Source organism: Physeter macrocephalus, chromosome 6 (assembly GCF_002837175.3).
Source record: "Physeter macrocephalus isolate SW-GA chromosome 6, ASM283717v5, whole genome shotgun sequence".
Taxonomy (NCBI): domain Eukaryota; kingdom Metazoa; phylum Chordata; class Mammalia; order Artiodactyla; family Physeteridae; genus Physeter; species Physeter macrocephalus.
Window position 1 is genome coordinate 59,513,794 of NC_041219.1, and position 18,197 is coordinate 59,531,990.

The following is an 18,197-nucleotide window of genomic DNA, read 5'->3' on the forward strand; positions in this document are numbered from 1 at the left end:
CTGAACTTACCGTTTGTCTCCAACTTCAGCTTTGATAATAATTTCATTTGTTCATCCATTCATTCAACAAATATTTATTGGGCGTTACTAAGATCAATACACTACACTGTACTTTAAGAATACATCAATGAACAATATGGACATTGTTTTAAGTCTTACAAGATAGTGGCGGGAGTGATGGATACTGAGGCTTGAACAGGCAAGAACAATGCAGTGTAGTAAATACAATAAGAGGACATGTACAGCTTCCTAAGAAGCACTAAGGTGGGTGTGTAACCCAGGCTTGAAAACTCAAGGAAGACTTCTTATAGGACATTAGAAAAAAAGCTGTGCTATAACGAATGACTTAAAGTTCTTCAGATGAAGAAGGAGATGGGTGGGCTACAGGTCTTGGCTTAGGAAAAAGCACATGAAAAGGCTTAAAGGTAAGAGAAAGCTTGGTATAGTCTGAGAATGGGAAGTGCTTCATGAAAATAGGATGCTGAGTTAAGTCAGAAGTTAAACATAAAGAGGCTTGTGGGAAGGAGCCCTGAGGAAACTTAAGCAACACAATTTAAGCAATAAAATAGTGTAATCAGGTTTGCGTTTAGAAGGACCACTCATATGATGATTTGGAGGAAGGCTAGTGCAGTTATCAAGATATATATGTTGTGATGGTGTCCTGAACTAAGAGAGGGGTGGTGAGAACGGATAGAAGGTGAAGGATTCATGAGATATTTAGAAGGGAAAAAAATCAATACTGCATGGTGATTGATTGGATGTTTAGGATGGAAAGGTAGGAGAGAAGTTAAAGGTGAGTTCTGGGTCTCTGCTTTAGTTAGCTGGGTGAATTATTAAGCTTTTTGCTGATAGGAGGCACAGCAAGGAGAGAGTGTGTGTGTGTGTGTGTGTGTGTGTGTCCGTGTGTGATTATGACTGTACCTTAGACATGATGTGTCTACTATTGAGTTAGATATGAGAGGCTAAGTCAGAGGAAAGACCTCATGGCTAGAGATACACATTTTGGAATTTTCATCATATTTCTAGGATTTTAGCAATGGGAATAGATGAAAGTCCCCACGTAGAGTACCTAGAACAGGAAGAGGTGTAGAAGGGGGTTCTGAGAAGCAAGTGCATTTAAGGAGACCCAGAGCAAGTAGCGAGAGCAGTAAGAGAAAAATCAGGACAATGTGGTATGTATCATGAAAATTAAAGGAAAAGCAAGGCATGAAAATTTAAGAGGTATAAAAATATATAAAGATCATTAAAAAATTGGCAATTGGAAAATTTGTTATATTTTCTTTTTTGGTCAGATTCAATGAAGCATCATTTACATATTGAAAATTGATCCTCTGGTGTATAGTTCTATGAATTTTTAATTCTTCCAGTGTTTTATTTATTATTATTATTTATTTTTATTTTGGTAAAATACCAACAACTTTCCTGAAATAGCAAATTTCCTTGTCTGAAATATTGCTCTACTAAGTCAGCTCCTTCTCCTCCTCCGGGCTAGAAAACACAATGCTCTGAATACCACACTGAACTACAAGTCCAAATGGAGTTCTTGTCCTGGTTTTGCACTGGATAGCTAATATTTATTGAGCTCTTATGGTATGCTAGGCTTGTGTTACCTAATTTAACTCTTCCAACAACATCACCAAGTGGGTACTGTTATAGCCCCCATTTTACAGATGGAGTACCCAGAGCTTAAGTCACCTACTGGAGACTTCACAGCTGCGAAGTGCAGAGAAGATCTAAATTCAGGTGTTCTGGATCCAGGGCCCCAGCTCTTCTTCACCACTCTGCTGCATTGCTTCTGTTGTGTGCTTCTGATGAAGTCACCTCTGATTCTTTTTTTCAACTGGGCACATAGGTTTAATACTACTGACATTACAGTAACATGCTTAATATTAATAGCACATTGTCACAGCATCATCTGTTAAGTATTTCTTCCCAACACATTCCATACCCTAGTTAATAATAATTTGTTAAGTCACCTTTGATTCTAACCTGAGCTACAGCTTTCTGAGCACTAACACTGGGATATCAAGATTTTCCCTTCTTCTCTCTTAAGTTTGCATTTCATGAGAAGAAGCCTGAGAAAGAACACTGAAATTTCAAGGTTAGCATTATGATTGAGAATGTCTGGAGTTAGACTGCCAGGGTTCAAATCCTGGCTTCTCTGGTTTACTTAACATCTCTAAGCCTCACTTTCTCAACATTAAAATTTGGATACTAATAGTATCCACTCATAAGGTTACTGTGAGGGTGCAGGAAGAAAGCCATGTAATGTGTTTATCACAGTGCAGGACACAAAGTGAGAAGCGTTGAGTGTTAGAGTGCCTCCCTTTCCCCTATCAATAATAATAATAATAATAATAATAATAATAATGATAATGATTACTGTTCCCAAGATGTAATAAGGGGAATAATTTCAAGTCTGCTATTGATATGAACGTAGGGAAGGAATTTACCAATCTTTAGACAATACAGCTATTAGATTATCTTTGTAAAAATTCTGTGAGGAAGAGAGCTGCTATGACTTTGATACAGATTCTACAGCTTTGGAATACTTGTTTCATCACATAGTTTCTCTGGTTAAGAGGAAGAAAGAGAAATGGTGGAAGGAAAGAAGGAAGGGAGATCAAGAACAAGAAAGAGGGGGAGCCAGAGACAGGAAAATGCACAATATTTTTTCAACTTTTACAAGTTTCCACTTAAAAGTCAGCCTCTTGGGGAGGTCTTTCCAGAGTTCCTATTTAGAGCTGTAACCACTTCCCACCTCTACACCCATCTTCCTCCCCTGCTTTGTTTCCCATAGCGGAAAACGTTTCTTATATGCAATCTTTCTCCTCCCTCTAGACCATAAGCTCTCTGAAGTTGGGGATTTTTGTCTGTTTTACTTGCTAGTGGGCCGAAGTATAGTTGCTCAATAAATGGTTGTTGAATGAATGCATGATGGATTGACATGAAACAGAAAGCAAGAGTATTTGAGATGGGAGACAAAATAAGGATTATGAGGTTAGATGCCACCAACCAATTTTATAAAATGTTAATTTTCCATAACAATTACTGTATGGCTGAATGAACTCTCCGGTCTTCCCTTTGCATCCTACAAGTATCCATCTTGTCTTTGAGCTCTATCCAAATAAGTTACACGAGTACCTTTAGCTGTACTTTGCCTGAGTCCCACAACTGCTGAGGGGCCTTTCGTTTCGTTTGGTTAAATATTAATCAAGTACAGAAAGCCCAATTACTGGCTATGACCAATTTTTTTCTTCTCGGAATGTGAGCCCAACTATGTTATGACATTAACTCTTTTTACTAGTTTTAAATTAGAAACTAATCAGAATACATAAAGTGAAAAACATGATAAACACTTTTTATACTATTGTTATCCATAAAATTATAATTCATTAATTTTTTTAGCTGAACTTGGTAATTAAGGTAATTTCATTCATTCCTAAAAATGACCTGAAAAATAAAGTACATCGATAAGAGTGTCAAATTCTGGAAATTAAAATTTTATTTCTTTAATGTTATACCAAAAAGGACTCAAGCTCATTGTCCAGTGAAAATAATGGCTCATTTATTCCCCTGCTAAAGTTCTTTCTCTGCCACCCTGCATTTTTCTTAAGGGTACATGAAGGACATCTTTTAAGACAGTCCACAAGCATAGAGCCATTGTAGAGGGATTAAAGAAAAAAAAAACCCCCAAAACTGGAACTCAAATCCAGGCTTTACTATTTTTTTTAAACTGTTTCTTCTGAGTTTTAAGGCAAATTAAGCAAATTTACTCATTGAACATTTCAAGTGAAAATCAATTTTTTTTGCCTAAGGGATTATATAAACTTTCCATTGATTTTGCTGTGATTCTCTCCTTCCTTGATCCAGCTGGGTAAAAATTGCCATTTATGTGTAAAGGATTAAGAATTTTATCTAATGGAAGAAGAGTTTCTGAATGTTCTAATTCAGAGCCAGTTAATTCATTTTATCCGCTCTGTAGTATTACAGTGCACAATACTACATTTTATTTAGCCATTTTAATACTCAAACTGTGGTTTCTAGTTTTTCCTAGTAACAGTACTGTAATGAACATTCTTGTGTAGTCTCCTTATTTACACGTGGAATATTTCTTTATGGCAGATACTCAGAAGTGGAATTGTTACCAGTGTATGTATATTTTAGAATACTAACAAATTGCCCTTTGATGTATATAATCCCTTTCTGCAACCTTGCCAAATTAAAAAAAAAAAGTACTTATTTATTTATTTATTCTTTAGTTTGGCTGTGCTGGGTCTTATTTGCGACCCACGGGATCTTCGTTGCGGCATATGGGCTCTTAGTTGCGGCATGCAGCCTTCTTAGTTGCAGTATTCGGACTTCTTAGTTGGGGCATGCGGACTCTTAGTTGCAGCATGTGGGATCTATTTCCCCAACCAGGGATCGAACCTGGGCCCCCTGCATTGGGAGCGTGGAGTCTTACCCACCGGGTCACCAGAGAAGTCCCAACCTTGCCAAATTTAATATTACCAAACTTTAAAATTTTTCCTGATGTGATGTGTATAATGTTTTAATTTGCATGTTTCTGATTATTAATGAGGCTAGGTAACGCCTGTGTTTACCAACCACTTATATTTCCTTTAGTTGTGAACTGCTGTTTCATGTCCTTTGTCCATTTTTCTATTGATTTGTCTTATTCATGATGATTTATAGCCTTTAAAAGATATAGTGTAGACACTAATACTTTTTTTGTTGAAGTATAGTTGATTTACAATGTTGTAAAAAGCAAAGTGATTCAGTTATATATTTATACATTCTTTTTTAGTATTCTTTTCCATTATGGTTTATCATAGGATATTGAATATAGTTCTGTGTGCTATACAGTAGGACCTTGTTGGTTATTCATTCTATATATAATAGCTTACATCTGCTAACCCCAAACTCCCACTCCATCCCTTCCCTGACCCCCTCCCCCTAAACAACAAGTCTGTTCTCTGTTAGACACTAATACTTTGTTTATTTGAATTAGAAATATCTTCTCCCAGTCTGTCTTTTGTTCATCTAAAAAAAGTTTTTTGACCCTTGTTTGTAAGTGATGATTTATCTGGGTATACATTTTTAGATTTGAAGTTATTTTCTCTCAGTACTTTGAGTATATTATTTCACTATCTTCTGGCTTCAATTATTGCTTTTGAGTGGTCTGTTCATTCTAATGTATGTTCTCTGTCTTTGTTTTTGAAATTTTCACTCTGATATGCCTAGCACTGGATTTTTTATTTTTGTGTTTTATTATGGTGAAATATATAAAATATAAAAGTTGCCATTTCAACCATTATTTAAATGCACAGTTCAGTGGCTTTAATCATATATGCAATGTTGTATAACCATCACCACTATTTATCTCCAAAACTTTTCTGTCACTCTTAAGAGAAGCTTTGTACCTGCTAAGCAATAGCTCCCCAATCTTCCACCTGCCCCCAGTCTCTGGTCTCCTCTAATCTACTTTCTGTTTCTATGAATTTTTCTATTCTAGATATTTCATGTAAGTGGAATCATACAATATTTGTCCTTTTGTTTCTGGCTTATTTCACTTAGCATAATGTTTTCAAATTTCATCCATGTTGTAGAAATGTCAGAACTTTATCTTTTTTCATAGCCAAATAATTTTCCACTGTAGGCATATACCACATTTTATTTATCCATTCATCTGCTGATGGACATTTGATTACCACCTTATTGTGACTAATGCTGCAATGAACAATGGTGTACCAGCAACTGGTTGAGTTCCCTTTTCCAATTATTTGGAGGTGTGTCCTTAGGACCGGAATTGTTGAATCATATGATAATTTTATGTTTAACTTTTTGAGGTACCACCAAACTTTTTCACAGTGGCTGCACCATTTTACATTCCCACGAGCTGTGCAAGGGTTACAATGTTCTACATCCTAGGCAACACTTGTTAATTTTTAAAACAATTATGGCCATTTTTTAGGTATGAAGTGGTATCTCATTATGGTTTTGATCTGTGGTTCCCTAATGACTAATAGTGTTGAGCATCTTTCATGTACTTATATGCCATTTGTATAACTTCTTTGGAGAAATATCTATTCAAGTGCTTTGACATGTTTTAACAAGTCTTCTAGGTAATTCTGATGCACACTAAGCTTTGAAAACCAAATGACTAGAAACTAATGAACTACGACCACAAATAACCTAATAACATAATTGGAACTGACTGGAGTAAAGGTGTTAGGTTTTTATTGTAAGACTATTTGATGGCTCAGGGTGAACGTGTGCTGTTCAATTTCAAAGAACTTGTTTCTTGTCTTCTTAAGTAGACAAAGGCTGAGGAGAAATGGATAAACATTTGGGGAAAGGATGAGGAGAAATCAAAGACAAGGAGGAAAAGGGGAAGCAAGAGCAAGAAAATACTTTTCACAAAACAAGATATGAAGAGTATTTGGGATTTAAGACCAAATGAAGATTATGAGGTAAGATATATATATATATATATATATATATATTTTTTTTTTTTTTGCGGTACGCGGGCCTCTCTCTATTGTGGCCTCTCCCATTGCGGAGCACAGGCTCCAGACGCGCAGGCTCAGCGGCCAAGCGGCCATGGCCCACGGGCCCAGCCGCTTCGCTGCATGTGGGATCTTCCCAGACCGGGGCACGAACCCGTGTCCCCTGCATCGGCAGGCGGACTCTCAACCACTGCGCCACCAGGGAAGCCCGGTAAGATATCTTTAATTGTACTTTATAGAATAAGTATTCTTTCTCCTTGTATAGATTGACAGGTACTGAATTCAATATTTCTTCTTAGACTTAAGCTACTTATTCACTGGATTTTAGTTTACTTTTCAGAATAGTAAATATGTTCAAACAGTTCAATAGTCAAATAATTTTAAATGGTATTCTCTAAGTGGTCTCCTTCCCATCCTTGAAAACTTCCACTTACTTTATACTGTTTCTGTAGGAAGGTAAATACTTTTTTAGTAGCTTTTTTTTTTTTTTCTGGTGGGTATCATTCTAGTCTTAGTTTATTTAAGTGCCAAAAAAAAAAAAAGGACATGTTATTTCCTCTCCCACCCTTTTATTATAATATGAGTCCATAATATGTACCCTGTTCTTAGCTCTACTGTTTTCTCTTAACAGTATAATCCTGGGGATTAATGATCCATAGAGTGCTTCCTCATTCTGTTTCCAGCCACATATTTTGCCATCATTTAGATGTTTCCTAACATATTCTGAATTCTTGTGACCTCTTTCATACAGTAAACTGTCATACTCTAATCTTCCAGGATTAACTTTTGATTTATCAGTGGGGTTTAAATAAATATAAAAGTCATTTATTCTTGCAAGGTGGATCAAGTATTCTATTTCCTTCTCTTTGAATTCCTGCCATAACCACCCAATTTCCCTGAGGCACGGGGTTGCCTCTGACCAACTCACTCAGGGTGGGGAAGGGTGAGTTTGGTGATGAGGCACATGTGAGAAAATGCAAGCATATAGCACCTTATTATTTTTAAAAATAAAATATAAAACTCTATATAAACTGACCCCTGAACATCTCTATCTCATTTCCTGTCATGTCTCCACATCCTTTTACAGAAAGAGTAAATCTCAATTCACAAAATTCGATGTAGTCAGATATGTCACTCTTTAAAATTCTACCCATACCAGTAGGCTGGTGGCAAATCCATTTTCAATTACAATTAGACCTTTCCCCAGGTTAAAGAACACAATGTGAAAATTCATGGCTCAAGAGGATGCACAGGTCCAGGTCTTCCTGGTCACAAAAATAGTGTCCAAAATCTTACAATACAAATGAAAGAAAAATGAAGCAAATTATAAATGAATTCGTAGAGAGTGCTTGATAATTACCAGAATATCAGAACTTGGATGTGGTACATCAAAACTTGAGAAGGTCACTGTGCCTGGAGTCCATCTTGGTAATAAATAGTTTGCAGTACTTATCATGTAGTATTATAATAAGCCAAATATGTATCTTTTTCTTTTACTCTGAAGTGTAATTTCTCTAAGGAAGGAATCCCATTTTATTGAATTCTGTATCATAGCATGGAATATAGTGCCTGACACACAGGAAGTAATCAGTAAAGGTTTCTGGAATGAATCTTCTTGGTCCAAGGAGACACAATGATTGATTTGCAACAAGTGTACTCTTCAAGTACATTTGCAGTCATGATTTGCAATGAACAAAGAAAAAAGGACTAGAACTAACAGATGGAATTTATTTTAATCTTGTTAATTTACTTCCTTTTGTCATACCCCTGATTTTTTTTATATTTCATGCCCTGGATGGATGCTTAATTGATACTAATTATAACATTTATTCAGCTCTGAAATATGTTCTTTTCTGGGCTTTCTTGTCTGAAGTGGGCCGGAGAGACAGCATGGTTTAAGGTTATGAGTGTGGACTTGGAAACCAGACTTCTTGGTATTGAATTCTGGTTCAGCCCTTTACTAGCTGAGCAGCTTAGGGCAAGTTACACCTCTCTGTGCCTCACTCTCCTCATTTGTTATAAGAATACCTGTTTCATAGAGTTGATATATTAATACCTATGAGGTGCTTAGAGTAGAATCTAGCACAAAGGTGATAACATTTATCTTTCACTTTTGCCTAGCCTGGAGACAGAGCTAAGGGTGCTTGAACTTCAAGTCCTTTAGAGTTCTTAGTTTATAGCATCCAGGCTTCTGTCAGACTCAACCAGATGAAGATTAGGACTCTAGGACTTTTCAGGGCCCTTCTCTTCAAACTCCAGAAGCTTCTGCCCCTCCATCCATATAATGGATGATTTTAATACTTAATGCCTCTGAATACCTCCTTGAGTTTGTATCCATCCTTTGGTTCGGGCTCAAAGTTGCAGAAAAAAGATGTAACGGTCCTATTTGGGCTTTGAATCCTATATATTCTTTCTTCTAGGAAAACTCACTTCTACCTGAATCACCTCTTCAGCATTTTCAATCTGTCATCCTTTCTTGAATCTGAAACCCAAGGTTAACTGACTGATCACTTGTATTGGTCAATGGCAGATTTGGTTCTGAGGTCATGTAACTTCCAATTCAAATCAAGTCCCAATTAATTATGCTGCCTCCCAATGTTGGACATATCCAACTTTCTATTTCATATTTCCCTTTAATGTGGAAAGTCTTTCCTTGTCAAGTCAGCCTTTTATTCTCTCATAAATCCACTCTTTGGCTTTTTCTTAGGGTAATCCTATAACCAAACTCACTTTACATGCTCCTAGTACATAATCCAATACTTTCTTCTTTTCCCTGCAACCTCTAAATGAAGCCTACTGTGACCACCACCTCTGTAATGTTTTTTCATTTCTTGAAATCCTTTAGCCCTTGGTTGCTGTGAATTTTTATGTCAGGAGTCTATTGGGAATCACATGGAAGTGTAATAAGTGTTTATGGAATAAATGAGTAAACAGTTATATGGGCTGACCAGAGAAAAAGGTTTATTCAACAAGCCTTCAGAGATATAAAAACTCTTTTCTTCCATGGAGACCTGGGCCTGTGGAAAAGGGACTCCAGCAAAGCAGTTTTCATTGATGTGGTCTTTAAGCATTTCCAGTGTCTGTGATAGTGGAAAGAATAGAAAATTAAGATGGACTTGGGTTTCCAGAACAGTGAATATTCCTTCCTTTAGATCTGGGTAGCATGGTGCCTGAGGAAATCCAATTAGTATAGTGGGAAATGAGATCCATTACTTAAAATTATCTAATATGCAATTCTGTGAACTGTCTGAGGTCTGACTATCAGGGGCCCTTTCCCAATAAATATATTTTTCTATAATAAGTTGCACTGTGAAAAGTATGATGTCTATGAGAAATATTTAGCCCGAATTTTATGGAGGAGATTTGAGGGACAAGCCAAAGGGGTTCTGACTCCATCTGGAAGGAGTATGAATTGCTTACCTTTGCTGCAAGGAGCGTTGTACTCAGCAACGGCAAACTCATCTGAATAAAAACAAAAATAGTCAGGAGAAGTGAGAGGGAGAGCGAACATCTATGTTACAGGTCAGTGAAAGAATCTTTATTGTGGGAAGAATTGTATCAGAAACCTCAGCATCATTCATTTGATGTGCTGCTTTCTGTCTTATATTTTCAAATACTGTATGTTATGCTTTCCTTTACCCTAAACTCCTGAAGGGTAAGAGTACAGATGTCATACTGATTTGAATTTCATATTGTCCTAGAGTTGATTTTATCTGAAGAAAAGGGAACTAAATATCTTACAGGCGCTTTGTATTAGTAATAATATATTTATATCAGACGTGATAGAGACAAAATGAAGTGATGAGAGTGATTAGTGTAATGAACTGCCCCAACACATCTCTCAAATCTAACTTTATGTGATCAGGTATTTAATTTCTGTGCGAACTTTGCTTTCACTCACCTGTCTCATAATAATCATAGACTTTCACTATGGCTGGTTTCAGATCCCTTACTGGGATGTCTTGAAGAACCGTGAAGGACAAGCTCAGGGTCTGATTGGTCACCTATAAAGCAAAAGGGAATTACGTGACTCTCCTGGGAGCTTTCCTCTATCCTCTTTGAGTGAATTTAAGTATTCATCTATTTTGGGGAAAAACTTTTTGTCAACTAACAGGGTACTTAAATTGGGCCAAAAGCTCTCAGAGTAGGTGAAAACTTCCTCAAATTGTTTCTTAAATAACTGAAACTATTCATATACTCCCATCAATGTGAGTGCATAACTCTGTTCATAGGGGGTGAATGATGCAGGCTTTTTATTGTTTGAATAGCTGTGTTTATTTTTAAGTATCAGAGATTCAGTACAGCTTCACTACTCTATCTTGTAGAAATACTTGTGTCGACTCAAAATGGCATATAAAAGGTGGATCACTGCAGCCTGTGTTTCATACAATTTGTAAACTATAATATCCGTCAATATACGAATGAATAAACTATGCAACAACACACAACTAGAAAATCAGATTGGTTTATTGGTGCACTGGTCTTGTTGTTTTATGGTCTAAGTCCTTGCTGAGATTGATAGCATATTCCGCTTTTGTCTGATGTGCTGTTGATGTAATAATTGACTAATCCCAATGGTTACTTCCTTACATGTATCTTCAAAATAACTTGCGCACATAATGAGCACCTTTTGTGGAGAATTTCTTGCTTATGGGGTCCTAGAAATATTCATATCCCACTATTATAACAAATCGTTTCTTCCCATAGTCCCAGATGAAATATAAGTAGAGAAGGAGAAGAGAATATTCACTGGACCTAATGTTAGAATTCTCAGATTTCTAGCATGGAGGTGATGTCTCCAAAATGCCTTCATTCACTTCCCAGGTGGCTCATTATCCATATTTTTTTTGGATAGAATGGCAGGGCTCTCACCTTATCCAGGTAAATCAAAACATGGTTGTTGGTGACTTCTGTTCGGCTCACGTGGTCAGATGTTTTAAGCTGAAGAAAATTAAGACATCACAAATGTTAATAAACAGAAGAAAACCCTAGGGAACCGGAGAAAAGAAGAATGTTTATTACCAAATTAAGCCTGAGGGGAAAATTTCTTCAAATGCTTTTTGTCAACAAAGGCAATAATGTGGCAGAATTAAAAATGAAAGATAATTGGGATGCAGGGTTTAACATTAATACGACACAGGACCTATGTGTAAATTGATTTATTTGAAGAAAAGGGAACTAAATGTCCCAAACCTGGAAATTACCCATATTTCAAGGTTCAATTCACATTCCATTCCTTCATGAAGGAGGTTTTTGTTTTTTTACTTTTTTTGCTTATTCTAACTTACAGCGATCTCAGTTTCCTCTGTACTTCTGTAATAGTTCTAGTTTATGTCAATCAGTCTTTCTCATCTTTTTTTCACTAGTTCATGTGCGTATGCTTTATCTTCTGAAGATTCTAAGCTCCATTAAAGCAGTAGCCTGCTGACAATTTTTTCCTAGTAGATGTGGCTCCCGACAAAGTGCTGTTCATGACAAGAGAGAGACCGTTGCTGTGGGTGTCCCTAAAGCAGTGGACAGGAAGGCTGCTGGAGCTGGTAAGGTCACCAGGTCTGCCCAGATAGTTCAGAAGGCTAAGTGAATATGATCCCTAATACCTGCCACCCCAGTCTGATCAATGGTGGAAGCCCAGTCTCAAAACCATCTGAGTTGACCGTTGAACTTAGTAGTGAAAGACTGGTTAATGATAACAAGGTATCGTAAAACTAGAAGAAAAGGAGAATGTTTTGTGGATCGTTTGTTTTTCTGTGGGTGGCGGTTTTGAGTTATTAGTTTTTAAAATTAGTATTTTTATTAATACCTTAATGGAAACTTAACCAAAAATCCATCATAAAATTTTGAGACCCATTTAAACTAAGTTAAATGAGAAAACAAACAAACAAACAAACCCCCATATAAACGTGCTAAATTATATTTCTGCTTTTGGAGACAGTAATGTCTTTGATAGAAGTTAATTTAATAGTATTTTTATATTAATGTTGTCTTAGTCTAGAGATACATAAAATATTAAATAAAGTAGGGTCTCCTGGGCTTATAGTAAACCTACCATTTTCACTGTTGGTTTCAAGGGAATGAAACCAGATACCATTTTCACGTCAGCAATCACCATGTTGGAGGCTGGACGGCTTCCGGTGTAACTAAAGATCCGGGGAAGAAAGGAATTAGGATTATCTGTGTTATTAACTATTTTTTTTCCTGTGTCCAGAGTAAGCACTCAGCAGCCCTGAAGAGTACCAGAAGTCTTCGTAAATTTCCTACCAAGTAGCTCAAAAAACTGGCTGTGCATTAGAATCTTCAGGGGAGCCTGTTAGAGCCCCAGAGACCGGGCCTATACTCTCGACCTGATGAATCAGAGCTTCATGGGTGTGAGCTCTGAGGAGCTGCACTTTAAGAAAGCTCTGTAAGTGATGCTCAGCTGGGCATGAGACTGCTAGTCTCTCCCCGTTGTTTGTTACGTATACTTTGTCTTTTTTCCTGAATGGCATCCCCAGCCAGGTTATAATATTCTTGAGGACAGGTCCAAATAGCCCTGTAGGTATTTGAATATGGCTGCTTATGTATGTATTTTCCCCCAAATTGATTATTTTATATGTAATCTGAGATTTAATTATTACCAGTAGGAATTCTAACTAGAGAGTCACTACTTCCTTCTATTCGCGCTTTTCAAGAAGTCTCCACCTCTGTCCCAGATAAAGCAAGAATAATATAGGATTTCATTACAATAGAATGCAATCAGGATGAATAATTACATTAGAATAAAGTCAGGAATTCAGGTTAGAGGTTCTTTATTTATTATTGAGGGGAATTAATAAGCTGTAAATAATGGGACTAGACACTATAGATCCTGGAGCTGGGGGATGTACAGTGTAAGCCCCATCACTGAGAAATTCTGTGTCCACAGGAGAACACGTTGCTTTTTCAATAAACGTAGAACAAACATTCACTGTCACCCTGCTCTGCTTAATGCAGAGTTCCAGTAAGAAGATTGGTTGTTACACCCAGAATTGCATGATGCAGTCAGAGATCTTACCTGACTCTCAGTGAGATTTGGAAGCTGGTGTGAGCTTTGGGTCCGTCACAGGTTTGGGGCAGAGTCTGCACATCCAAAGCAAATGGGAACTCTTCCTTTTTCGGGAGAATATTGTATTTCAAAGATGTCTGTGGAACAGACAAAAATCTGTGATTTTTCCCTTGCCCAGGATTTCTCCCAACTTCCTCAACTCTCTCTTTGATTTGCTCCATCATTTGCTGCGTTAGGCCTTCTCAGTGACAATGTTACTCTGGACCTTTCGTCCCCACCTACCCCTGGAATCTCACCTGGAGGTACACACATCCTTCTCCTGTCGTTGTCATGCTGTACTCTCCGGGCACCTCTGGCAATGAAACCTGCTGTAGTAACAGGAGGTTGCTGTTGTCCACTCGGAATTTTGTGGAAAATGTCCCTGAAGATTGGATGGTCACCTGTGCAGCCTTCCCAGTCCTGGTGAAAGTGGCTGCTCCATATTTGGACAAAGCATGGAGAGCCACCACAGTGTCCTGGAAGAGACAGGTGAGGGAACCCACTTAGGCATGATAACCCTTTGAAGACACAAAGGCCCGTGTTAGCTGCCACAAAAGGGGCTTTGATTTCCTATTTCCTGTTTCCCTCACTGCTTAAATATTGGGGTTCTCATTTCAAGATTGATTATAATCCTTAGATAGATGACAGAACCATAACCTTCACATATCTGCCTTGGACTATATGCTTTAGAAATTTATTTCTCAGAAAATCAATTCTTTTCTCTCTATAAATATATGTGAGGTATGCAATGTGGAGAATATATATGAATGGGAATTATTTATTAGCATTAGCTATTTGCCTAAGATGTCTTTCTTGATAACTGTGGTCATATCTGTCACCACCCAACCAAAGTTTAGTTTGGCTCTCACCCCAAGCTACATTCTGCTCTGCTTCTGAGGTCAGTGCCCTGAGAAAACCCAGGGTCCTTTGCAGCCACGATCAAGGTCATGCTTCAGTTTCTCCAGAGGAAATAAAAAATGAACAATTATAATTATATTCTGGATTTGTTGACATTTTTATTTGGTTCTCTCTTTTTCATCAGAAGTTTGGATCCCCCTCCACCGGGCTGGTCGTATTTTCAATTCTCATCCACATTGAACCTGGCATCCTTCAAATAATAATTTTCTAAGAAACGAATGATAACTTTTAACAAAATTATTTTCGCCATTTATATGGAAAAATAAGAGATTAAATACAGTGGAAAAAGGATGGAATGTCTTTCCATCACATTCTGCTTCTCTTTTAGGGTGCATACGCTAACCTCTGAATTCCCTGGAGATGAAACTCCCTGCTCTGTCTATATTGATGAATTCTTTAGATATAAGATTATATAGTTAGGCTTAGGAGGTTGGATGAATAAAGATAGTTCTTTATGCTCCCAATGAACAAATGTTTATATATTAAGAGGTGGATAGAAGAAGCATGAAATGTGTCAGCCTTAAAAGAAGCCAGTCAAAGTGGACCTAGAAATGGAGAGCTTTGCAAGAAGAGGTGATTGGTTTCTGAATAGTGTTTCTGGGAACAACTTGAAAGGACTCTTAGAACTTCCAGAAGAATGGTGGATTTTTAAATTCGTTCTGCTGTGGCCATTGTGTGTAGGGTCCTGGTGCCCCACTATTGCTTTAGGGATGTAGAGTTGTTACTGGAAATAGAAGCCTGTGATAAAAATATGGGATGGGGGTGGGGCAGAATTGGCATTTTCTTTTCAGCCCTCTTTGACTCTCATTTTTTCTTATTTCTCACCATCCTTGAATACTAATAACATTCTTCTCATTTCAAGTTATACTTATCTTCATTTCTTTTCTTCTTGTGTGTGTTTGCATCTTGTTCAAACATTTTTCTACCTGAAGGTAAAGTAAAAGGCTCTCGCTAAGCACACACCTGGGTGGAGGAGAAGCCCCCGTGGGAGTTCTGCTGCCTTGAGATCCACTTCACGATGTGCGTGGCGGGGGTCAGGTCCTCTGAGGTCAGGGCAGGCTGGGCTGTGAGGTAAGCGAGGAGCACATAGGCTGTCATCTCCACTTCAGCAGAGGGAGCCCGGGGTTCGTACAAATGCTCCACTCGTGCCTTGGGTTTCTGAGGTCGTGTCCAGTGGACAGAATTACCTGGAGGTGAGAAAAAGATTTGCAAGTGACCACATGTTCATATTTAACTTCAGGTAAAAGTACAAGGGCCAGTGCTGAAGTGCGGGTTGCCTTCCAGTGATAATCTCTTAAATCTTATCTGGCAGCTTCCCACCTACAGACAGCTGAACGAGGCTTGTTTCATCTGGGCTGAGGAGTCAGAAGCCGTGCCATCTAGGTTTTCAAATGGCTGCGGTGGTTGCGTTGGTGGAAGAGAGAAATGGCAGAGCAAGTTCTCTGACTGGTTGTGGTAATTTCCGACATCTGATGTTATCCAGACCCTATCTAGGGCTTGTTCAACTTTCTATAAAGCCTGTCCTCGGAGATTTCTTATGAGGATCACAGATCACATGAGATAATGGAGTTTATACTCGTTAGATTAAAACAAAAAATAGAGTAATCCTCAAAACAGCAAAGGCTGACAGGGTGTGAAATAACGGGAACGGACTTACACTGTTGTGGGAAGAAAACAGCTCTTTGGAGAGTAATCGGATGATATCCAGCAAAGGGGAAGATGTGTTTAGCCCACTAATCAGCAGTTACGCTTTCTAAGTACAAGTTAGAGAAACTCACACACCCCCTCAAGGAGATGGGTATATGAGTATTCATTGCAGCGTGGTTTGCAATAGAAGTAAATAAGAAACAAGAAAAGATCCACGGGGAGAGACTCTCTTAATAAATTATGGCCTTTTAAATATATTGTAATGGATCGTGCAGCAGTGAAAACTAACATACCCATACAGGAGACTCCTATCAGCCTGCCTAATGTTGAACTTAAAAAACAAAAGGCAGACAGACAGACAAGGATCAAGCAGAAATACTCAGAAGGATGATACTTCTTATATAAAGATGAAAAATGTAAACATTCTGAATATTATTTAGGGATACATATGCAGTAAAAAGATAAAGAAATCCATGGAGTTTGTAATGACAAATTCAGGATAACGATTACTTTTGCAGGTAGGAATGGTACACAAGGGGTTTTTCCAGCATTGGTAATATTTTGTTTCTTAAGCTGGAAGGGAAGTATTAAAGGTGTTTGCTTATTATTCTTTATGCCTTTTTGTATATATACAGTACATTGCCTCTTCTCTTTGGATGTATGACTTGAGTAAGAAATCCTTGAGTCCATAATGACATAGACAAAAGAAGAGAGGGGAAAGGGGTCCTGAGAGGTGGTCATGGGTATTTTTGATATGGAGTCCTTGATCCAGAGACTGTGGGATGGGAGAAAGATCCCAGGTGTGCTCTCACCTTCATTTACGGCTTCCTCATCAAGTGACTTGAGTAATTCTCTCCTCTTTTCCTGGTTACCTGCCAGGGCAAAGGCATAGGCCAACAGTGCCTTGGTGTAGACGTGGCTGCCTCGGGATCCTTCCTTGGCTGACTTCCAGGCTGACTCCAGGCAGAACAGGGCATTGCGGATGACAGGGTGCTGGGAAGGCAGAACGAGAAGGGAGCGAGCTGTGTGACTAGGGGGGCTAGTGCTCCTGGGTAAACACAGACCACAGCACAGAGGTCAGGAAGTTGTTGGAAAACATTTGTCTTTCTAGCCTCATTCTTACGGATAGAGAGAATAGTATTTTTTTTAAATCTGTTAGTCTCACATTCATAAGGCAGGAATATAGGCCATATCTTTAGAATTCATTCTGCGTGTGTGGTGGTGGTGGTAGTGGGGTTGCTAGGGGAAAAATAGACTAGGGGCGTCACTGGGGAAGTGTAAATCTTTCTTAATGGACTGACTAAATTCTCTACTGATCTGGGATGCATTGACATTGCATAGAAGGAAAGCCGACAACTGGTTTTCAGTGGGATGTTGTTTCAGACATCAGGTCAGCAGTTTCATTGCCTCTAGAACGAGGCTTCAGCAAGGGCACCTACAGTGACAGGGAGAGGAATCTCCAGAAGGGCAATGGTGATATAGGCAGAGAGGGTCACTTCATCGTCCACTCCTCCCTGTAAATATGAGAGAGAGACAGATTAGAATAATTTGAGGGACATTTATAGCGATACAAGCTTACCTCGGGAAACCAGAAAAATCTCAAATAAACAACCTAACCTTATGCCTAAAGCAACTAGAGAAAGAAGAACAAACAAAACCCAAACTTAGTGGAAGGAAAGAAATCATAAAGATCAGAGAAGAAATAAATAAAATAGAAACTTAAAAAAAATAGAAAAGATCAGTGAAACTAAAAGCTGGTTCTTTGAAAAGATAAACAAAATTGATAAACCTTTAGCCAGACTCATCAAGAATAAAAAGGGAGAAGACTCAAATCAACAAAATTAGAAATGAAAAAGGAGAAGTAACAATTGACACTTCAGAAATACAAGGGATCATGAGAGATTATCATAGCAACCCTATGCCAATAAAATGGACAACCTGGAAGAAATGGACACATTCTTAGAAAACCACAACCTTCCCAGACTGAACCAGGAAGAAATAGAAAATATGAACAGACCAATCACAAGCACTGAAATTGAAACTATGATTAAAAATCTTCCAAC

At 38.1% G+C, this 18,197-nt stretch overlaps 1 protein-coding gene across 1 annotated transcript in view; it reads right to left on the reverse strand.

Annotated features, from left to right (window-relative positions):
* Positions 1–9,465: 9,465 nt before the first annotated feature.
* A2M (alpha-2-macroglobulin) overlaps positions 9,466–18,197 on the reverse strand; it is a 76,265-nt gene continuing 67,533 nt past the window's right edge. Inside the window, exons 27-36 of the mRNA XM_028491492.2 lie at positions 17,574–17,670; positions 16,947–17,127; positions 15,451–15,674; positions 13,827–14,045; positions 13,540–13,667; positions 12,556–12,646; positions 11,382–11,450; positions 10,411–10,513; positions 9,930–9,971; positions 9,466–9,589 (exon numbers count right to left, since the gene is read on the reverse strand). Of these exons, the coding sequence (XP_028347293.1) occupies positions 9,573–9,589; positions 9,930–9,971; positions 10,411–10,513; positions 11,382–11,450; positions 12,556–12,646; positions 13,540–13,667; positions 13,827–14,045; positions 15,451–15,674; positions 16,947–17,127; positions 17,574–17,670 (1,171 nt within the window). The 3' untranslated portion in view covers positions 9,466–9,572. The remainder of the gene's footprint in view (positions 9,590–9,929; positions 9,972–10,410; positions 10,514–11,381; positions 11,451–12,555; positions 12,647–13,539; positions 13,668–13,826; positions 14,046–15,450; positions 15,675–16,946; positions 17,128–17,573; positions 17,671–18,197) is intronic.